The sequence below is a fragment of the Mus caroli genome, unplaced genomic scaffold (genome assembly GCF_978045245.1).
Source record: "Mus caroli unplaced genomic scaffold, Mus_caroli_1 scaffold_7, whole genome shotgun sequence".
NCBI lineage: Eukaryota > Metazoa > Chordata > Mammalia > Rodentia > Muridae > Mus > Mus caroli.
In genome coordinates, this window is record NW_028227262.1 from 33,196,627 (window position 1) to 33,217,247 (window position 20,621).

General features: G+C 39.7%; 1 protein-coding gene across 4 annotated transcripts in view; it reads right to left on the bottom strand.

Annotated features, from left to right (window-relative positions):
• Positions 1-20,621, bottom strand: part of Pparg (peroxisome proliferator activated receptor gamma) — a 137,139-nt gene that overhangs the window by 26,404 nt on the left and 90,114 nt on the right. For all 4 annotated transcript variants that reach the window (XM_029478633.2, XM_021164280.3, XM_021164281.3 and 1 more), the window contains 2 exons: positions 20,427-20,565; positions 532-731 (listed from right to left, as the gene is read on the bottom strand). In XM_029478633.2, coding sequence (XP_029334493.1) covers positions 532-731; positions 20,427-20,565 — 339 coding nt within the window. The remainder of the gene's footprint in view (positions 1-531; positions 732-20,426; positions 20,566-20,621) is intronic.

Here is a 20,621-nt window from a genome sequence, read left to right on the forward strand (position 1 = left end):
CTTGCAGAAAGTAGAACTCATGTATATAATAGAAGGCCAGAGCCTCCAGTTTCCCAGGAATAAAGCTAGGTACTGTAAGGAAATAGGTCTCATGATATCCTGATGTACTTTTGTGCCCACTTTGGACCTGGGACAAATGACCATAGAAAAACTGAAAGGTAGAAGTGGGACACAACAGCTTTCCACGCCTGCTCAGCCTCCTGCATGGCTTCTGAGACACTCTTGTGACTGGAAGGCTTCACGTTCATTCATGAGTGTAGAGATGACCTATGAGCTCTTGTATTACTCTCAAAGGTTTTTTTTTATTACAGCTTGGAGGACTTACTCCCTTTTCAGAACAATGTTTACTTATCCTATTTGAAGACATTTCCTGTGTTTTGGACCTAGCCTGCCACTAGATTTTAACAGCCTGCAGCTGAGCTGGTTTTGTTTGTTTTTGCATATGCATGCGCACCAAAGCAAATCATTTCGTCAAAGGAAACAACCCCCAGCCCCAGCCACCCCCAATGAAGAGAGCAGAAGAGAACTAACTGATTTGTCCGTTGTCTTTCCTGTCAAGATCGCCCTCGCCTTGGCTTTGGTCAGCGGGAAGGACTTTATGTATGAGTCATACAAATGCTTTGCCAGGGCTCGCAGATCAGCAGACTCTGGGTTCAGCTGGTCGATATCACTGGAGATCTCCGCCAACAGCTTCTCCTTCTCGGCCTGTGGCATCCGCCCAAACCTGATGGCTACAGAGGAAGAGGAATGACAGGATGAATCATTGGATCATTACTAGGGCTCCACATTGTGCTCTCCCTAATCTTGGTTCCCACAGTGAGAGTTCCTCCTCTCTCCACCCGGCGCTGGTTCTGCCTTCTATCTACCACTTTGCTCATGTTTTTATTTCACAACAGTAGCACAGACAAATGAAATTAACTTATTTACTTCTTCAGTTAAAAAAGGCAACATACTATCCTGTTAGGAAATTGGAAGGATCCGCTAGCAAACAGGAATACATATTCATTTAAACATGAATTGAGAGACAACTCCTATCCAAAGATGCAAAGTCATCTTCTTTATAGAGCTTTCAAATACAGCTAATTATTTCTTCCCAGTATTCCCCCAACCCTAAGCATTTCAACGATCAAAATGTTCACACTGTACTATAATTATGACTTTTTATACCTCTAATCCCTCTGTAGAACAATGTCCTGCAGACAGGGACACTGTCATATTTATCTTGGTAACCTCTGCACTTCATAAAAGGTAAGGCAGAAGCATCTTCATGTTTCATGAATTAAACAGTTACGGAGAAGTTCAAGTTGTACAAACATAGGCCCTGTTCTCAGTCAGTTCATATGAGCTATTCGTTTCTGTTGTAAAGAAAGACCAGGGAACTTGGACATTAAATGGATGGAAACTGACTTACCCCCTAACTCTGCAGAATTCCCCCTTAATGAGGTTCATCAGAATACCTTTAATTTGGCTTCTCAAGGAGTGAGGAGTGTGAATGCAAAGCAAAGATTTAAGACAGACTGTAGGGCCTAATGTAGGAATCGACCTGTGTGAGCTGGGGTGTCCTTTGGGCACAGAACCCTTGCTTGGCATGTGCAAGGCCTTACCAAAAAATGAAATAAATAGTAATCTGTTTATAGTCTTCTCAACTTGCATAAAATTTCCTACTTCTCGTCTGGTCTGATATTATTTATAAAATGTCCCTTTGAGTAATGTTTCTTTGACACCATTCTTTGTTGAGCTAGCTCTCTTTAGGACACTGCTTTTCTCCAGTGGAACATCTGGCTCTCATACTTAATAGTATCTTGAGCACCATTTTATGTGACACTCAAGATGATGGTGGGCTCTTTTACTTAGATGATAGGCTACTTGTGAGCAAAGGTTGGGGCACATTTACTTATATCTTAGTACTTGGTAGAACTCAATCAATGTTGCTGAATATGAGAACCAACAGGTTTGTGCTTTTTTTTTTCGTTTTTGAGATGTTAAAAAATTAAAAAAAAAAATTGTGTGAATTTGCCTGCATCTCTGCATCACAGTGTGTACCTAATGTCTGAGGAGGCCAGCAGAGGGCAATGGGTTCCCTGGAATTGGAATGACAGACAGATGTTAATTGTTATGTGGGAGTTGGGAATCAAACCTGGGTCCTCTGCAAGAGCAGATAGTGCTCTTAACTGCTAAGCCATCTCTCCAGCTCCAGGTGGATTTATTCTTACACTAAAGATAGTATATTTATCATAAGACAAGGTATACAGGAACATTTCTATCTGTTCAGTGACTTTATTTAATCATTGGTGCTGGGGATTGAGTCTTGGGTCTTGTGCATGCTGAACTCATGTTCTACCACTGAGCTACAACTCAGTTCATATTATTTTTATTGTATTTTATAGTTTGAGACTAGGTCTTGGGCATAACACAATGTGGCCCAGAATGTGAAACTCTCCTGCACCAACCTCTCTAGTTGGTGGGATTACAGGTCACTACCATGCCCAGCAAATTCTGTTTTAGAGAAAAGACTGATTTGTACTCGAGTCTCAAATGTGTAAGTTCATCTCAGTTGGCCCTATACTTTATCACTAATAAAACTATTGCCCTACAGGGGCTTCATAAGAGACCTTGCTTGGAGTTGGAGGGGAAAAGATGTTTGCCTCTCAGTTTACATGTTTAGATACTTTTTCTAAATATAACCTTTGCACATGACCTATTCAAATAGAAATCTTTAAACAATTGCCATTTAAAAAAAGTCAAAATTGCAGACTCCCTCTTCATTATTCTTCCATTTCAGCTGCACTGGGATAGGGAATGTCAGCTTACTGGGGGGCCCTCCCACCTGGTCCCCAGATCCACTGGGCTCCCTCAGTCTATGACCATGACACTACTGTCTTCTATTTTAATAGCTCTGGCCACAATAGTCGATAATGGTGTTTTCTTTTCTTTCCTGGTCTGCAGTCTCCTTGAAGACAGGAGTCTTCCTTGCTCATTACACTCAGCACTTAGCATATTGTTGGGTACATATTAAGTACTTGTAGAACATTTTGAAATACAGCGAATAAAATACATGTTCATTATGAAATGGAGAACTGCTCAACAAGACCCCATCTGTCCCTGGGGGATCTATGGGTAGTTAATGGTTGCTGGAGGAGGCAGAGGCATTTTCTTCAGTGGTGTAGCCACTGGTAAGTTGCCCAAGCTGCTCCTGTAAATAGCCCTCACACAAGCTTCTGTACGCTCTCCTAAGTAAATTCATTAGGTCACAAAATAAGAGAAGGAGGGGGAAGGGAAGGGAGAAGGGGAAGAGGAAAAGGAGGAGAAGAGAAAGAAGGATGATGACATAGAAGTAGAAGGGGGATGGGTAGTTTGGAAGAGGAAAGGAACAAGGAAAGGTAATGGGGAGACTATGACGTGGAATATGACATGGAAATGGCAGTTATGCCGATTAGTTAATACGTACAAAGTAACAACAATTTAACACCAGTGCAGAAGATCCTTTTATAGTCCTCGGCAAAGCCATGGCTAACCACCAACTCTTTCACACAGAACTTTTTTGTTTTGTTGCCTTTTGAGGAAAAGGGGCCAGAGCATGTGAGAACCACTTAGAAATATTCTAAAATTACATGTTTCCTACAGAGCATTCTAATAACCCATCCCTATATCCAAATGGGATATATATATATATATCACCCTAGTGTTTTGTATATATAACTCGGGGTTTGAAAAAGCTTTCTAAATGCTAGGCTTTCTTGTATGCATATATTAGTATGTGATGCTATTACTGCATTTCTAATGCATTTACATTAGTTATTCTGCTACAATAGAAGCTATATGAATACCAGGTTTTACCTTTGCTCCTGAGTACAACAAAATACACAAACTATACAATAAATGTATGAAAAATTAAATTCCAAAATATTAAGTTTAAAATTAGACAGAATATGAGTCAATATGTACATTGGGAAGCTTACATGAGAGAAGGTAAGAATTATGATATATTAGAAGATGAAGAAATCGTGGTCTGGGCATGTGGATCAGTGGTAGAGTGCTGTCCTAATATGCATGATGAAGCCTTGGGATTGCTCACCAGCAAATAATAAAATAAAATAAAAACAAAAACAACACACACACACACACACACACACAGAGAACTTCTGAAATACAATTTGGAAAAAAACAGAGCTATTGTATAGTGAGGCGGAAGTTGCTAGAATCATCTACTGCTTCACAGACCAATCTACACAGCTCTTTACTTGATGAATAATTATTAAGTGGACTTTCATGTTAGATACTGTCCTAAGCTCTGGTTATTTAAAAAAAATGTTGCATGTATGCGAGGTCAGAGGAAAATTTGTGGGAGTTGGCTCTCTTCTTTTATTATGAGTCTTGGGGATGGAACTTAGGTTGTCAGGCTTGTGGCTATAGCTCCTTTACCTGCTGAGCTATCTCATTGACCCTCTGCTTAAATTTAAAAGAAAACATTTATTTATTTATTAATATGTGTAAATATTTTGCTTGCACATATATTTTTGTACCATGTGTGTAAAGTCCCCATAAGGCCTGAAGAGGGCATAGGATCCCTAGGAACTGGAGTTACAGACCACCATGTGGGTGCTGGGAATCAACCCTGGGTCTTCTTCAAGAACAGCCAGTGCTTTTAACCACTGAGCCATACATATCTCCTGTCCTTCCTCTGATTAAAATCCCCGCTTTGGTGTTTTGAGACAGGGTTTCTCTCTGTAGCCTTGGCTGTCCTAAAAGTCACTCTCATCTAGAAGGTGAGTCAACATGTACTTTGGGAAGCTTACATGAGAGAAGGTAAGAATTATGATATATTAAAAAATGAAGAAATTGTGGGCTAGGCATTTGGATTAATATGAGTTTGGGCTGGGCTCAAACTCATAGAGATCTGCCTGCCTCTGCCTCCTGAGTGCCAGAACTAAAGGCATGTGCCACTATGAGTGACTATGGTTAAATTTTATAGACAAGGATCGATAAACATACATGGACATTAACATGCCTAAAATGCATATTATCTTTCCTAGTGGGCAATCACAACAGCCAAGTTAATTAGTTAAAGACTTATCACATTAGCAGTTCTTTTTTCCTTCACCTAACAAAAATAGCTAAAGCTCTTTCAAGATCACTTTAATTAGGATGCCTAAAGGTAGTGCTCTTCAACTAGAATCTCTAACTCTCATGAATAAAGCATCTGTATTGATTAGTAACTCCGCTACAAGTTAGGCAAGACTTGTTCCACAGGTAGATTTAGCATTTCTACACATCAGGGGCTTAGCAAAGGAAGGAGACAAGGTCCTGCCTGGTGGAACTAAATCTGTGCATAACAGATTGGAAGTAGAGAAACCTTTTATTTGTTTCTTTGTACAAAACAGGAATTTGTGTGTCTCAGGCTAGTCTTGAACTTGTTATGTAGCTGAGGACGAACCTGAATAACTGATCCTCCTGCCCCTATCTCCCAGGTGCTGAGATTAGAGTTGTATGCTTCCATATCTGGATATTTTTTTAAAAGAGAAAATTCTGGATGTATTAGTTCATTTGGAGTCCCAGGTAATCCTAGCTACAGGCACGTTAGATGAGTATTGAATAAAGGCACAAGGAGGGCTTAGCAAGACTTTTAATGTTGAGAACGAAGCAGTGCAGAGGATGTGCTTCTGTGGCTGACAGATCAGACTGAAGGCCACTGCTTTCCCTGGCAGATAAAGAACAAACCCCGACATCTAGTTTATCTGTTGCTCTCCTAACTTTGGAAGCTGTTAGAGATTGGTGTTTTTAGTTAAGTAACTATTTTAAATTTATTTTAAGCTGTTCTAATAATGGAACCCAGGGCCTGATTCATGCCAGGCAACTGTTCTATCAGGGAACTAAATCACCAGCCCAGTTCCCACCCTTTAAGCAGAGAATTAGAGGAGGACAGGGAAGTTGAGCAGTTGTTTCCTAGAAGGCTAAAGTTAGAGTTTAGAAACAAAGATGGGTATTATATATTGAGAACCAGGAAAAATATATATATACACATATAAGAATATGTATATCCTTATCTTCTACCAGTGATGATTAATTTCCAATGACAAAAGGAAAATATTCTCTGTGTTACTCTGAGTCACTGAGAGAGACTGTCTGGTCTCTTGGAAGGCAGTAGAATTAACACGGCCATAGCTGTCATCGGGAAGTCAACTTTCTGATTTCGTCTCTATGGGTTAGAGAAAACTATATATCTATGGTCCCCAATCACTTTATCTGGAGAAGAGGAGCTAGGAGAAGATGTCTCAAGATTCCTTTTTATCTCTATATTTATCTCTAAAACACTGCTAAGATCTAACCATGCTGAACTACAGTACTTGGGGATACACTTTGCTTTCTTTTTTAAAGCAGTGTTTGTCCTGTATTTGAGGCTTTACAAAATAAAAAGGCAAATTTTGCCTGCTATAGCACTTGTCATAGACAGCAACTTTAATTTTTATTTTGGGGTGGTTACATACAGAGGGCAGACAGGTTGTTTTAGCCCAGTGGTAGAGCATGTACTTAGCAGGTTTAATCTCCAGCATTAAAAAAAAAAATCATCTAGAGAAATGTGTCTCAGTTTTAAAACAAATCATGAGAATCAGTAGGTTCTCCTTCAGGAAGACTGGGTCTAAGAGAAGCTCACTAATTTCTTAAAAGGTAAGTTATCATATACATGATATAATTACCATATATTAATATACTATTAGCACATGACAGATTTATCACTTCATATTTAGTACTGGTATTACTGTACGATAAACTTTAGGCATGTGAAATAATTAAGTATCTTGTTTTCTGGATCTAAGAACATGCTAAAACATAGTAAATGGACATTTTCAAAATATCTACCAAATTGTAGGTGCATTAAAGGGAGATGCTACTTAATTACAAAGGCATATTAAATTGGATTTTCAAGATAATAAGTCAAGCAAAATAGAAGAATAAAGTTGGATCCTACAAGAAACATTTCTCTTTTAATTTTTAAGGGATGAGTTTGCTTTTAAAACCTGGTCAGGTTTTCCATTTGTACATTTTTTTTTAATTTTTAATATTTTTATTACATATTTTCCTCAATTAAATTTCCAATGCTATCCCAAAAGTCCCCCATAGCGCCCCCCACTTCCCTACCCACCCATTCCCATTCTTTTGGCCCTGGCATTCCCCTATATTGGGGCATATAGAGTTTGCAAGTCCAATGGGCCTCTCTTTCCATTGATGGCCGACTAGGCCATCTTTCGATACATATGCAGCTAGAGACAAGAGCTCTGGGGTTCTGGTTAGTACATCATGTTGTTCCAACAATAGGGTTGCAGATCCCTTTAGCTCCTTGGGTACTTTCTCTAGCTTCTCCATTGGGAGCCCTGTGATACATCCAATAGCTGACTGTGAGCATCCACTTATGTATTTGCTAGGCCCCGGCATTGTCTCACAAGAGACAGCTATATTTGGGTCCTTTCAGCAAAATCTTACTAGTGTATGCAATGGTGTCAGCGTTTAGAAGCTGATTATGGGATGGATCCCTGGATACGGCAGTCTCTAAATGGTCCATCCTTTCATCACAGCTACGAACTTTGTCTCTGTGACTCCTTCCCTGGGTGTTTTGTTCCCAATTCTAAGAAGGTGCACAGTGTCCACACTTTGGTCTTCATTCTTCTTGAGTTTCATGCGTTTAGCACATTGTATCTTATATCTTGGGTATCCTAAGTTTTGGGCTAATATCCACTTATCAGTGAATACATATTGTGTGAGTTCTTTTGTGATTGTGTTACTTCACTCAAGATGATGCCCTCCAGGTCCATCCATTTGGCTAGGAATTTCATAAATTCATTCTTTTTAATAGCTGAGTAGTACTCCATTGTGTAAATGTACCATAATTTCTGTATCCATTCCTCTGTTGAAGGACATTTGGGTTCTTTCCAGCTTCTGGCTATTATAAATAGGGCTACGATGAACATATTGGAGCATGTGTCCTTTTTACCGGTTGGGCCATCTTCTGGATATATGCCCAGGAGAGGTATTGCTGGATCTTCCGGTAGTACTATGTCCAATTTTCTGAGGAACCGCCAGACTGATTTCCAGAGTGGTTGTACAAGCTTGCAATCACACCAACAATGGAGGAGTGTTCCTCTTTCTCCACATCCTCGCCAGCATCTGCTGTCACCTGAATTTTTGATCTTAGCCATTCTGACTGGTGTGAGGTGGAATCTCAGGGTTGTTTTGATTTGCATTTCCCTGATGATTAAGGATGTTGAACATTTTTTCAGGTGCTTCTCTGCCATTCGGTATTCCTCAGGTGAGAATTCTTTGTTCAGTTCTGAGCCCCATTTTTTAATGGGGTTATTTGACTTTCTGGAGTCCACCTTCTTGAGTTCTTTATATATATTGGATATTAGACCCTTATCTGATTTAGGATAGGTGAAGATCCTTTCCCAATCTATTGGTGGTTTTTTTGTCTTATTGATGGTGTCTTTAGCCTTGCAGAAGCTTTGTAGTTTCATGAGGTCCCACTTGTCAATTCTCGATCTTACAGCACAAGCCATTACTGTTCTATTCAGGAATTTTTCCCCTGTGCCCATATCTTCAAGGCTTTTCCCCACTTTCTCCTCTATAAGTTTCAGTGTCTCTGGTTTTATGTGAAGTTCCTTGATCCACTTAGACTTGACCTTAGTACAAGGAGATAGGAATGGATCGATTCGCATTCTTCTACATGTTAACAACCAGTTGTGCCAGCACCATTTGTTGAAAATGCTGTCTTTCTTCCACTGGATGTTTTTAGCTCCCTTGTCGAAGATCAAGTGACCGTAGGTGTGTGGGTTCATTTCTGGGTCTTCAATTCTATTCCATTGGTCTATTTGTCTGTCACTATACCAGTACCATGCAGTTTTTATCACAATTGCTCTGTAGTAGAGCTTTAGGTCCGGCATGGTGATTCCACCAGAGGTTCTTTTATCCTTGAGAAGAGTTTTTGCTATCCTAGGTTTTTTGTTATTCCAGATGAATTTGCAGATTGCACTTTCTAATTCGTTGAAGAATTGAGTTGGAATTTTGATGGGGATTGCATTGAATCTGTAGATTGCTTTTGGCAAGATAGCCATTTTTACAATGTTGATCCTGCCAATCCATGAGCATGGGAGATCTTTCCATCTTCTGAGATCTTCTAGAATTTCTTTCTTCAGAGACTTGAAGTTTTTATTATACAGATCTTTCACTTCCTTAGTTAGAGTCACGCCAAGATATTTTATATTATTTGTGACTATTGAGAAGGGTGTTGTTTCCCTAATTTCTTTCTCAGCCTGTTTATTCTTTGTGTAGAGAAAGGCCATTGATTTGTTTGAGTTAATTTTATATCCAGCTACTTCACCGAAGCTGTTTATCAGGCTTAGGAGTTCTCTGGTGGAATTTTTAGGGTCACTTAGATATACTATCATATCATCTGCAAAAAGTGATATTTTGACTTCATCTTTTCCAATTTGTATCCCTTTGATCTCCTTTTGTTGTCGAATTGCTCTGGCTAGGACTTCAAGTACAATGTTGAATAGGTATGGAGAAAGTGGACAGCCTTGTCTAGTCCCTGATTTTAGAGGGATTGCTTCAAGCTTCTCACCATTTACTTTGATGTTGGCTACTGGTTTGCTGTAGATTGCTTTTATCATGTTTAGGTATGGGCCTTGAATTCCTGATCTTTCCAAGACTTTTATCATGAATGGGTGTTGGATCTTGTCAAATGCTTTTTCCGCATCTAACGAGATGACCATATGGTTTTTGTCTTTGAGTTTGTTTATATACTGGATTACGTTGATGGATTTCCAAATATTGAACCATCCCTGCATCCCTGGGATGAAACCTACTTGGTCAGGATGGATGATTGTTTTGATGTGTTCTTGGATTCGGTTAGCAAGAACTTTATTGAGGATTTTTGCATCAATATTCATAAGGGATATTGGTCTGAAGTTTTCTATCTTTGTTGGGTCTTTTTGTGGTTTAGGTATCAGAGTAATTGTGGCTTCATAGAATGAGTTGGGTAGAGTACCTTCTGTTTCTATTTTGTGGAATAGTTTGTGAAGAACTGGGATTAGATCTTCTTTGAAGGTCTGATAGAACTCTGCACTAAACCCATCTGGTCCTGGGCTTTTTTTAGTTGGGAGACTATTAATGACTGCTTCTATTTCTTTGGGGGATATAGGGCTGTTTAGATCATTAACCTGATCTTGATTCAACTTTGGTACCTGGTATCTGTCTAGGAACTTCTCCATTTCATCCAGGTTCTCCAGTTTTGTTGAGTATAGCCTTTGGTAGAAGGATCTGATGCTGTTTTGGATGTCTTCAGGATCTGTTGTTATGTCTCCTTTTTCATTTCTGATTTTGTTAATTAGGATGCTTTCCCTGTGCCCTCTAGTGAGTCTGGCTAAGGGTTTATCTATCTTGTTGATTTTCTCAAAGAACCAGCTCCTTGATTGGTTGATTCTTTGAATAGTTTTTCTTGTTTCCACTTGGTTGATTTCGCCCCTGAGTTTGATTATTTCCTGCCGTCTACTCTTCTTGGGTGAATTTGCTTCCTTTTGTTCTAATGCTTTTAGGTATGTTGTCAAGCTGCTAATGTGTGCTCTCTCTAGTTTCCTTTTGGAGGCACTCAGAGCTATGAGTTTTCCTCTTAGAAATGCTTTCATTGCGTCCCATAAGTTTGGGTATGTTGTGGCTTCATTTTCATTGAACTCTAAAAAGTCCTTAATTTCTTTCTTTATTCCTTCCTTGACCAAGGTATCATTGAGAAGAGTGTTGTTCAGTTTCCACGTGAAGGTTGGCTTTCTATTATTTATTTTGTTATTGAAGATCAGCCTTAGTCCATGGTGATCTGATAGGATGCATGGGACAATTTCAATATTTTTGTATCTGTTGAGGCCTGTTTTGTGACCAATTATGTGGTCAGTTTTGGAGAAGGTACCATGAGGTGCTGAGAAGAAGGTATATCCTTTTGTTTTAGGATAGAATGTTCTGTAGATATCTGCCAGATCCATTTGATTCATAATTTCTCTTAGTTTCTCTGTGTCCCTGTTTAGTTTCTGTTTCCATGATCTGTCCATTGTTGAAAGTGGTGTGTTGAAGTCTCCCACTATTATTGTATGAGGTGCAATGTGTGCTTTGAGATTTACTAAAGTTTCTTTAATGAATGTGGCTGCCTTTGTATTTGGAGCATAGATATTCAGGATTGATAGTTCCTCTTGGTGGATTTTACCTTTGATGAGTATGAAGTGTCCCTCCCTGTCTTTTTTAATGACTTTGGGTTGGAAGTCAATCTTATCAGATATTAGAATGGCTACTCCAGCTTGTTTCTTCATGCCATTTGCTTGGAAAATTGTTTTCCAGCCTTTCATTCTGAGGTAGTGTCTATCTTTTTCTCTGAGATGAGTTTCCTGTAAGCAGCAAAATGTTGGGTCTTGTTTGTGTAGCCAGTTTGTTAGTCTATGTCTTTTTATCGGGGAGTTGAGTCCATTGATATTAAGAGATATTAAGGAAAAGTAATTGTTGTTTCCTGTTATTTTTGTTGTTAAAGTTGGCATTCTGTTCATGTGGCTGTCTTCTTTTAGGTTTGTTGAGGGATTACCTTCTTGTTGTTTCTAGGGCGTGGTTCCTGTCCTTGTATTGGTTTTTTTCTGTTATTATCCTTTGAAGGGCTGGATTCGTGGAGAGATAATGTGTGAATTTGGTTTTGTCGTGGAATACTTTGGTTTCTCCATCTATGTTAATTGAGAGTTTGGCTGGGTATAGTAGCCTGGGCTGGAATTTGTGTTCTCTTAGTTTCTGTATAACATCCGTCCAGGATCTTCTGGCTTTCATAGTCTCTGGTGAAAAATCTGGTGTAATTCTGATAGGCTTGCCTTTATATGTTACTTGGCCTTTTTCTCTTACTGCTTTTAGTATTCTATCTTTAATTAGAGCATTTGTTGTTCTGATTATTATGTGTCGGGAGGTATTTCTTTTCTGGTCCAGTCTATTTGGAGTTCTGTAGGCTTCTTGTATGTTCATGGGCATCTCTTTCTTTAGATTTGGGAAGTTTTCTTCTATAATTTTGTTGAAGATGTTTGCTGGTCCTTTGAGTTGAAAATCTTCATTCTCATCCACTCCTATTATCCGTAGGCTTGGTCTTCTCATTGTGTCCTGTATTTCTTGGATGTTTTGAGTTAGGATCTTTTTGCATTTTACATTTTCCTTGATTGTTGTGCCGATGTTCTCTATGGAATCTTCTGCACCTGAGATTCTCTCTTCCATCTCTTGTATTCTGTTGCTGATGCTGGTATCTATGGTTCCGGATTTCTTTCCTAGGGTTTCTATCTCCAGTGTTGCCTCATTTTGGGTTTTCTTTATTGTGTCTACTTCCCTTTTTAGGTCTAGTATGGTTTTGTTCATTTCCATCATCTGTTTGGATGTGTTTTCCTGTTTTTCATTAAGGACTTCTACCTGTTTGATTAGGTTATCCTGTTTTTCTTTAAGGATTTGTAACTCTTTAGCAGTGTTCTCCTGCAATTCTTTAAGGGATTTTTGTGATTCCTCTTTATTGTCTTCTACCTGTTTACCAGTGTTCCTTTGTATTTCTTTAAGTGTGTTATTAAAGTCCTTCTTGAAGTCCTCTACCATCATCAGGAGATATGCTTTTAGATCCGTGTCTAGCTTTTCCGGTGTGTTGGGGTGCCCTGGACTGGGCGAAGTGGGAGTGCTGGGTTCTGATGATGGTGAGTGGTCTTGGTTTCTGTTAGTAAGATTATTACGTTTACCTTTCGCCATCTGGTAATCTCTGGGGTTAGTTGTTGTCGTTGTCACTGTTTAAAGATTGGAGCAGAGGCTGTGTTCCACTCACCAGCAGTCTCAAAATCCTGTGGCGGGGGTCGTGGGTAGCTGGCAGTACCCCGGTGCTGGTCCAGCTGGAAGAGGCCTGTGGTCCTTCCTACTCAGGCCGGTTTTCTGCTTCCCTAACTAATGCAGTCTCAGGTCCCGCGCGCAATTGGATTGGAGCAGAAGCTGTGTTCCACTCTCCAGAAGTCTTAAGATCCTGTGGCGGGTGTTGTGGGTAGCTGGCGAGTGTCAGCCGACCCTGCGCCCTTGCTACCCCGGTGCCTTTCTGACCGGAAGAGGCTTGTGGCCCTATGTAGGCCGAATTTCTCCCTCCCCAACCAAAGCAGACTCAGGTCCCGCGTGATTGGACTGGAGCAGAAGCTGTGTTCCACTCACCAGCAGTCTCAAAATCCTGTGGCGGGGGTCGTGGGTAGCTGGCGGGTGTCAGCCGACCCTGCGCCCTCGCTACCCCGGTGCTTTCTTGACCGGAAGAGGTTTGTGGCCCTATGTAGGCCGGATTTCTCTCTCCCCAACCAGAGTAGTCTCAGGTCCCGCGCAATTGGATTGGAGCAGAAGCTGTGTTCCACTCACCAGAAGTCTTAAGATCCTGTGGCGGGTGTTGTGGGTAGCTGGCGAGTGTCAGCCGACCCTGCGCCCTAGCTACCCTGGTGCTTTTCTGACCGGAAGAGGTTTGTCCATTTGTACATATTTTTTTGCATGTAAATCACACAAGTCATAACTGCTAATTCTATGACCATTGCCAGAAAACAATATAACTCTTTCTTTTTCCTTCCCCTGTGTTCCCTCTCCCCATGTGTCTGTCTGTTTCAGCAGAATGTGGTATACTAGGAAGGCAGAGAATACTTAGAAGAGCAAACACAAGGAATCAGAAAAGTCTTCAGGAAAGACATGTGGACATGGCCTTGAATGTCAGGTATGATTCTGATAGGGAGCAGAGGGACAAGATTCAGACAGTGTTTATAAGCATAGAGACCATTTTCAGGAACATCAAGACACAGTTTTCCTGAAGTCTATGTGGGAAGGGGACAAGAATGGGAGAAGAGGCAGGGCCCTTAGAGAAAGAGCATGAAGCCCACAGAGACAATAGGAGGTGCTTTATGTATTAGAACTGTGACCATCTTTTCCTTCATGCCACTGAGATGATAATGGTTAATTGCCCTTGTTTTTTTTGGATGCAGTGATACAGTACTTACGGTAGGCACATGTGTCAGAAAAGGCCTGTTCACTTTTTGGGGGCCAGGAAGCAAGGAGAGGCAGAACGGGGACAGAGCCTCATATCTCCTTCAAGGGCATACCTCAATGATGTAAGTAGGCCCCACCACCTCCCAGTAGAACCAGTCACTGGCAAGTCAGCCTTCAACACAGGGCCTTTGGGTTCATTTCAGACATGAACTACAGCAAAGAGTTTTCTTTTAAAGCAATACAGCTTAAATCTGTCATTTAGGTGTTCATGCTACATACTAGGACATACTAGGGCTATTTGCCAGGCATTGGGACAACTGCCTCAGACAATGCTGAGTGCCATAGAAAACTGTGAAACCACTTTTTTTTCCCCTTCTGATTTTATGAAACCACTGAGGAACTATTTTTAAAGTTGTCAGTTTTTGTTTTTATCTCCAATAAAAGGAAAAACCCCACATTATTTGTATCATAGGATATCCTAAACAACAAAGCTTTCACTAACTTTGAAACATATGAAAAACATAATTATCAAATTTCGGTGTTATAGGGAAAACCTAACTGAATGACTCATTAGTAGCACAAGCTAATTCTTTTCTACTTTAGACTATTTTTAAAAATATATTTACCCTAAACTCAGTTATTTAGTTTATATGTAAAAAGTAGCTCTGAGTATGAAATATTAATACTTCAAAATGCTTTATGACTAAATTTTTAAACTAAAACCAATATATATTTAAATATGGTAAATACTGGGGATGCGATAGCAGATCTTTCCAACACACGTTATGGTTTTAAAAGGTAAAGAAATATATGCAAGTACCCATTTGACTGAAGAAGCAACAAACTCACTTCCCAGACAAACAGTAGTCATCTCATAAGTTACAGGTCCCTCTGGGCTCTCTAGGAGCTAAACTCTTGTACATGTTAGCACTTGCATTCTGAGCTTCCCTTTAAAGGTGGTTTAGTCAGGGTATCACATTGATTGTGCGATGCAAAAGATGCCTAAACAATCTGTGACTCTAGAAACAATGATGGATTATTCCATGATCAAAATAACTGGAACACATCTTGGTTATTTACAGGAAAATATGTAGTGTTTTTTTTTCTTCCTAGTTTATGCTGGGCATTGGAAACAACCTAGTTTCCAGCAAGGGGGATTCTAAAGGTATGTCCTTGCACAGCATCTAGTCTGTGGCAGAACAGAGCTGCAAGTTCTATATGGCACATATAGAAAAGCTTCAGCTATATGCTGCCTTTTGGGTCTACACTGTCTCCCACGTGTTCAAGTGTGACTGCTCTTGGGAGGTCGTGAAACCTTTCAGAGGTGGGAAGATGCTTGAGGGCGTGTCTTTGGAGGGGACTGTGTTGCCTCAGCTCTTCTTTTTCTCTTTTGCACTCCCTGAGGGATGATTTCTTTCACTGCAGGCAACAGGGCCAAATGAACATAGATTAGAACCTCCAAAGCTGTAAGCTAAAACTAAACGCTTCTTTGGCTTGGTTGTTTTTTGCTTGTTTGTTTGTTTGTTTGTTTGTTTGTTTTGAGACAGGGTCACACACTGTAGCCTAGGCTGGGTTTAAACTCATGGCAATCCTCCTGCCTCAGCTTCTTGAGTCTGGAGTTACAGACAGAAGTGTACTGCTACACCTGGCTCTACCTTTAAAGATAGAAAGTTGAAATGGACTATGTGACTTTTTTAAGGAGACTGCTTTAGGTTTTTACTCTAGCCTTAATCTGATAAGCAGTGGTTAATATAGAGACTTAATTCGGATAATATAAAGACTTGATTTAGGCACAAATTATGTTTTTGTTTTTTTAAAATTTTTAATATTCTTTTATTACGTATTTTCCTCAATTACATTTCCAATGCTATCCCAAAAGTCCCCCATACCCTCCCCCCCCCCACTTCCCTACCCACCCATTCCCATTTTTTTGGCCCTGGCGTTCCCCTGTCAAATTATGTTTTTATAGCACTAAAACATAGGTAGAAACTTTCAAATTCAGGCAATTGATATACCAGATGTCTGCATGTTTGGAAAGACTCTAATATTGTCTAGTAAAAATGTGTAGACTAGCTGGTTGGAAAGTGAAGAGTTCAATGAGTTATATTTTTCATTATAAATAATGAGATAATTGTCAACTGTGAAAGGGCTTAATGATGACTGGCTTCTATGCCTTTTGGCATTATTATCCAGGGCCCTTGTTTCCTTTGACGGTCACTGTGGAATCTCCCTTCAGAACTGCAAGGGCATTGCTGATAGAGAACCTAAACACAGTAAGTGGACTAAACAGAGGCAAAGAACAGAAAAGAAGTAGCAGAACCTAGGTGGAGTGGCACATGCATGTGGGAGAGTTAGATAGGAGGATTGTGAGATCTAGGTCAACCTGGGCTACATAGTGAGACCTTGTTCCCAAATAAAACAGATAACATAAAAAAATAAAAATAAAGTGACACATATTGGGCAGGTTGGCTGTGGAGTGTTCATTCTTGTATATACTGAAACAGCTCCATACTGATGTTCATGGAGAATGCACAGGGTGTCTCCTTTGGCAACTTGAAAAGGCATTTTGTGTGGGTACTGTTACTCATGCTGTTAGCTCACGTTGGCTAGTATAACCACAGCCATGTAGAAAATTTTGTATTCAAAAATGATTCCTCATCAGGAGTTGGTTAAAGCGCACTGCAGATTCCTCCCCTGTGTGCAGACTATTTGTATGTTTCCTTTATTGTGCAGCAAACACACTTATCTGAAAACCTCTAAGAAGTTTTGTTAGTCTCCTGTAAGTCCTTTAATGGTTGAGCTGCTTAAGTCTCTGGCAGTGGTAGCACTTGCCTTTAATCCCAGCACTTGGGAGGCAGAGGCAGGCGGATTTCTGAGTTCCAGGACAGCCAGGGCTACACAGAGAAACCTTGTCTCATAAAAACCGAACCAAACCAAACCAAATCAAACCAAACCAAACCAAACCAAACCAAACCAAACCAAACCAAACCAAACCAAACCAAACCAAATCAAATCAAATCAAACCAAACCAAAAACATTTAATGCCCATTGGTCCTTGACTTTGCAAGAAAAAACTGAACATACTGCTCAGATTGGCCCCTTCTAGGTAGAGTGAATGAACTGGGTTTTTGTTTGTTTGTTTTTTTTTTTTTTTTTTTTTTTTTGAGATAGAATCTAACTATGTTGTCATGGCTGACCTAGAACTTCCTATGTAGACCAGGCTGACTTTGAACTCATAGAGGTATCTGCCTGCCCTGTTTCCTGAGTGCTAGTTAACTGTTAAAGTCAAATGACGGCTCTATTATCAAGAACGTTGTAGCTTTCTTTGACTTTTCTGGGTGGAGAAAATTATACTACCCATACTACATAGGTTAGACTTTTGGGAGGAAGGGTACTGGGAATAGACTTTGGGGTCTTGTGCATGCTAAACTCTGCACTGGGCTACACCCCCAGCTTATAGTTTACATACTATTTATCTGCAAATGTTAAGCAATGGGAGATACATTTCATGTGAGGTGTGCTTGCTTATAAACCACAGAAAATATGTTTTATATCAGTGTTGCAGTGCCTGTAAGTGCTAGGAACCATATTTTATACAAATATGAGAAATGTCAATTTTTTTGAATAGGCAAAACCCAAATAGCATTAAAAGCAGTGTTGGCAAGCTTTCCTAGACTATCTTGATGATAATGACCTCAAAGTCAATGATTTCTTCATAAAGATGAAATAAGTTTGCTGCAACTTGATTGCATCAACTAAAATAAAGCTCTTGGCTTGAAAAATTTGTTCTTATGTTTTATGAGGTTCGAAATAAAAAGGAAATTGATGGAATTAAACCAGCAAATTATTTTGCAATCAATGACTGCAGTTGTACACTGCTACAAAGCAGATGTGGTCAAATGTTGAGGAAAGTTGGACCAAATTCCCTTCCTGTCCAGTGCTGTTGATAGCTCTATTCATAATGCACTCTTGCCTTTAAAGGAACTGACCCATAAAAACAACTACACCTTTTACTGTTTTCAAAGGGTAGAGAATCAACCAATTGGTCATTGGCAAGCATCTTGATGGTTCCCACTATGAGAAACACACATGTCCATGATGGGATACAAATATAATCTTTACAGATATATTAGAGTCTACAAAGATGAACACTGAGTTCAAAGATTATCTTCTTACCAGATCAGTTTTTCGAGAGATGAAAGCAAAAGAAAATAAAGATGGGAGCTGGGTGTAGCTCAGTGGTAAAGTGCACACTTAGTATGCACAAAGCCCTGGTTCTGATCTCCTGCATGAGAGAAAGAAAAGAGGAGAAAGGAAGGAAGGAGGGAGGGAGGGAGGAAAGGAGGGAAAATTGGATATCAAATGAAATAAAACTTTGGACTTAATCTGATAACGTTAGTATATATTAGTTCTTGAATCCATAAGGATATTTTTAAAGCATCGACTAAGACTTGTCAAACACTATTAAGTTACAGCTAAAATTAGTTTTGTGGGGCAGTCAACCAATTAGAACCAAATGGTAATGAAGAATTTGTTTTTAACAGGCATAGATCTTCTATGATTAATGTGAGTGAGTGTCACAGCTCATGAGTACATGGCTCTTCTCTACTGTGTCTCTGAAGCCAATACTGTCATTTTTTTCTAATGCTGGGGATGGAACCCCAAACTCATATGCACTATACAAGTGCTTCTTCATAGGCTACACTTTTGAAAAATATGAGATTTTATCCCCTTGCATTGATGTAGCGCTGAAGTTTTGTGAGAATTCCAAATATTTCTGTCTTTTTTTCTACAAGTTTGTGTGTTCTCTGAAGTCAAGGATAATATAGCAAAGGCATGGTAAAGAACACCACCAACAAAAATACATGAACTAGAATTCTGATATTGCTCCTTTGTTCTTATACTCTGAGCATCAGATATACCCAGCATTTCTTAAAGCAGTAATAACCAACACATGTGATTATAATTCTGCTTTTAAGCTGTTTTTTTTTTTTTTTTTTTTTTTTTTTTTTTAAATATTTTTATTACATATTTTCCTCAATTACATTTCCAATACTATCCCAAAAGTCCCCCATAGCGCCCCCCACTTCCCTACCCACCCATTCCCATTCTTTTGGCCCTGGCATTCCCCTATATTGGGGCATGTAAAGTTTGCAAGTCCAATGGGCCTCTCTTTCCAGTGATGGCCGACTAGGCCATCTTTCGATACATATGCAGCTAGAGACAAGAGCTCCAGGGTTCTGGTTAGTACATCATGTTGTTCCAACAATAGGGTTGCAGATCCCTTTAGCTCCTTGGGTACTTTCTCTAGCTTCTCCATTGGGAGCCCTGTGATACATCCAATAGCTGACTGTGAACATCCACTCCTGTGTTTGCTAGGCCCCGGCATCGTCTCACAAGAGACAGCTATATTTGGGTCCTTTCAGCAAGATCTTACTAGTGTATGCAATGGTGCCAGCGTTTAGAAGCTGATTATGGGACGGATCCCTGGATACAGCAGTCTCTAAATGGTCCATCCTTTCATCACAGCTACGAACTTTGTCTCTGTAACTCCTTCCCTGGGTGTTTTGTTCCCAATTCTAAGAAGGTGCACAATGTCCACACTTTGGTCTTCATTCTTCTTGAGTTTCATGCGTTTATCAAATTGTATCTTATATCTTGGGTATCCTAAGTTTTGGGCTAATATCCACTTATCACTGAATACATATTGTGTGAGATCTTTTGTGATTGTGTTACTTCACTCAAGATGATGCCCTCCAGGTCCATCCATTTGGCTAGGAATTTCATAAATTCATTCTTTTTAATAGCTGAGTAGTACTCCATTGTGTAAATGTACCATAATTTCTCCTTTGTTCTTATACTCTGAGCATCAGATATACCCAGCATTTCTTAAAGCAGTAATAACCAACACATGTGATTATAATTCTGCTTTTAAGCTGTTTTTAAAAAAAGATTTCAAAGCAGCATATATATCATGATAACCATTATATTTGCATTAAGACATCAGTTTCCCAAAGGTCCTTTTCTTAACACACACACACACACACACACACACACACACACACACACACAAGAATAAGAGTTTATAGGGCCAGGACACTGGGTTGAAGGCCTATTGAACTTCCCAGTAAGGATATCAAGCAAGTAGTAGAACATGCCTATTTGTTTAGTATTCATTGCATGTGCCCAGCCAAATGAAGGGTTCGATCTAAAAGCTTCTTCATGGCCTACATGAAGAAGCTCTCATCAGGATGACTTTGAAACTTAATGCTCTTTAGAAGAAGAATTTACTTGCTTCCATTAGTTGTCCTAGTGCCTATTGGCCTGGACCTGGCATTGGCTAGGAGAGTTACAAGATGTACACATGGCTCTCAGTATCCACTTACCATTGTGAGACATCCCCACAGCAAGGCACTTCTGAAACCGACAGTACTGACATTTATTTCTACTTTTTTTGTGGATCCGGCAGTTAAGATCACACCTATCATAAATAAGCTTCAATCGGATGGTTCTTCGGAAAAAACCCTGCAAAAGGATATGGAAAATAAACAATTTTTAAGTCTATGCGATACATGGAAGCA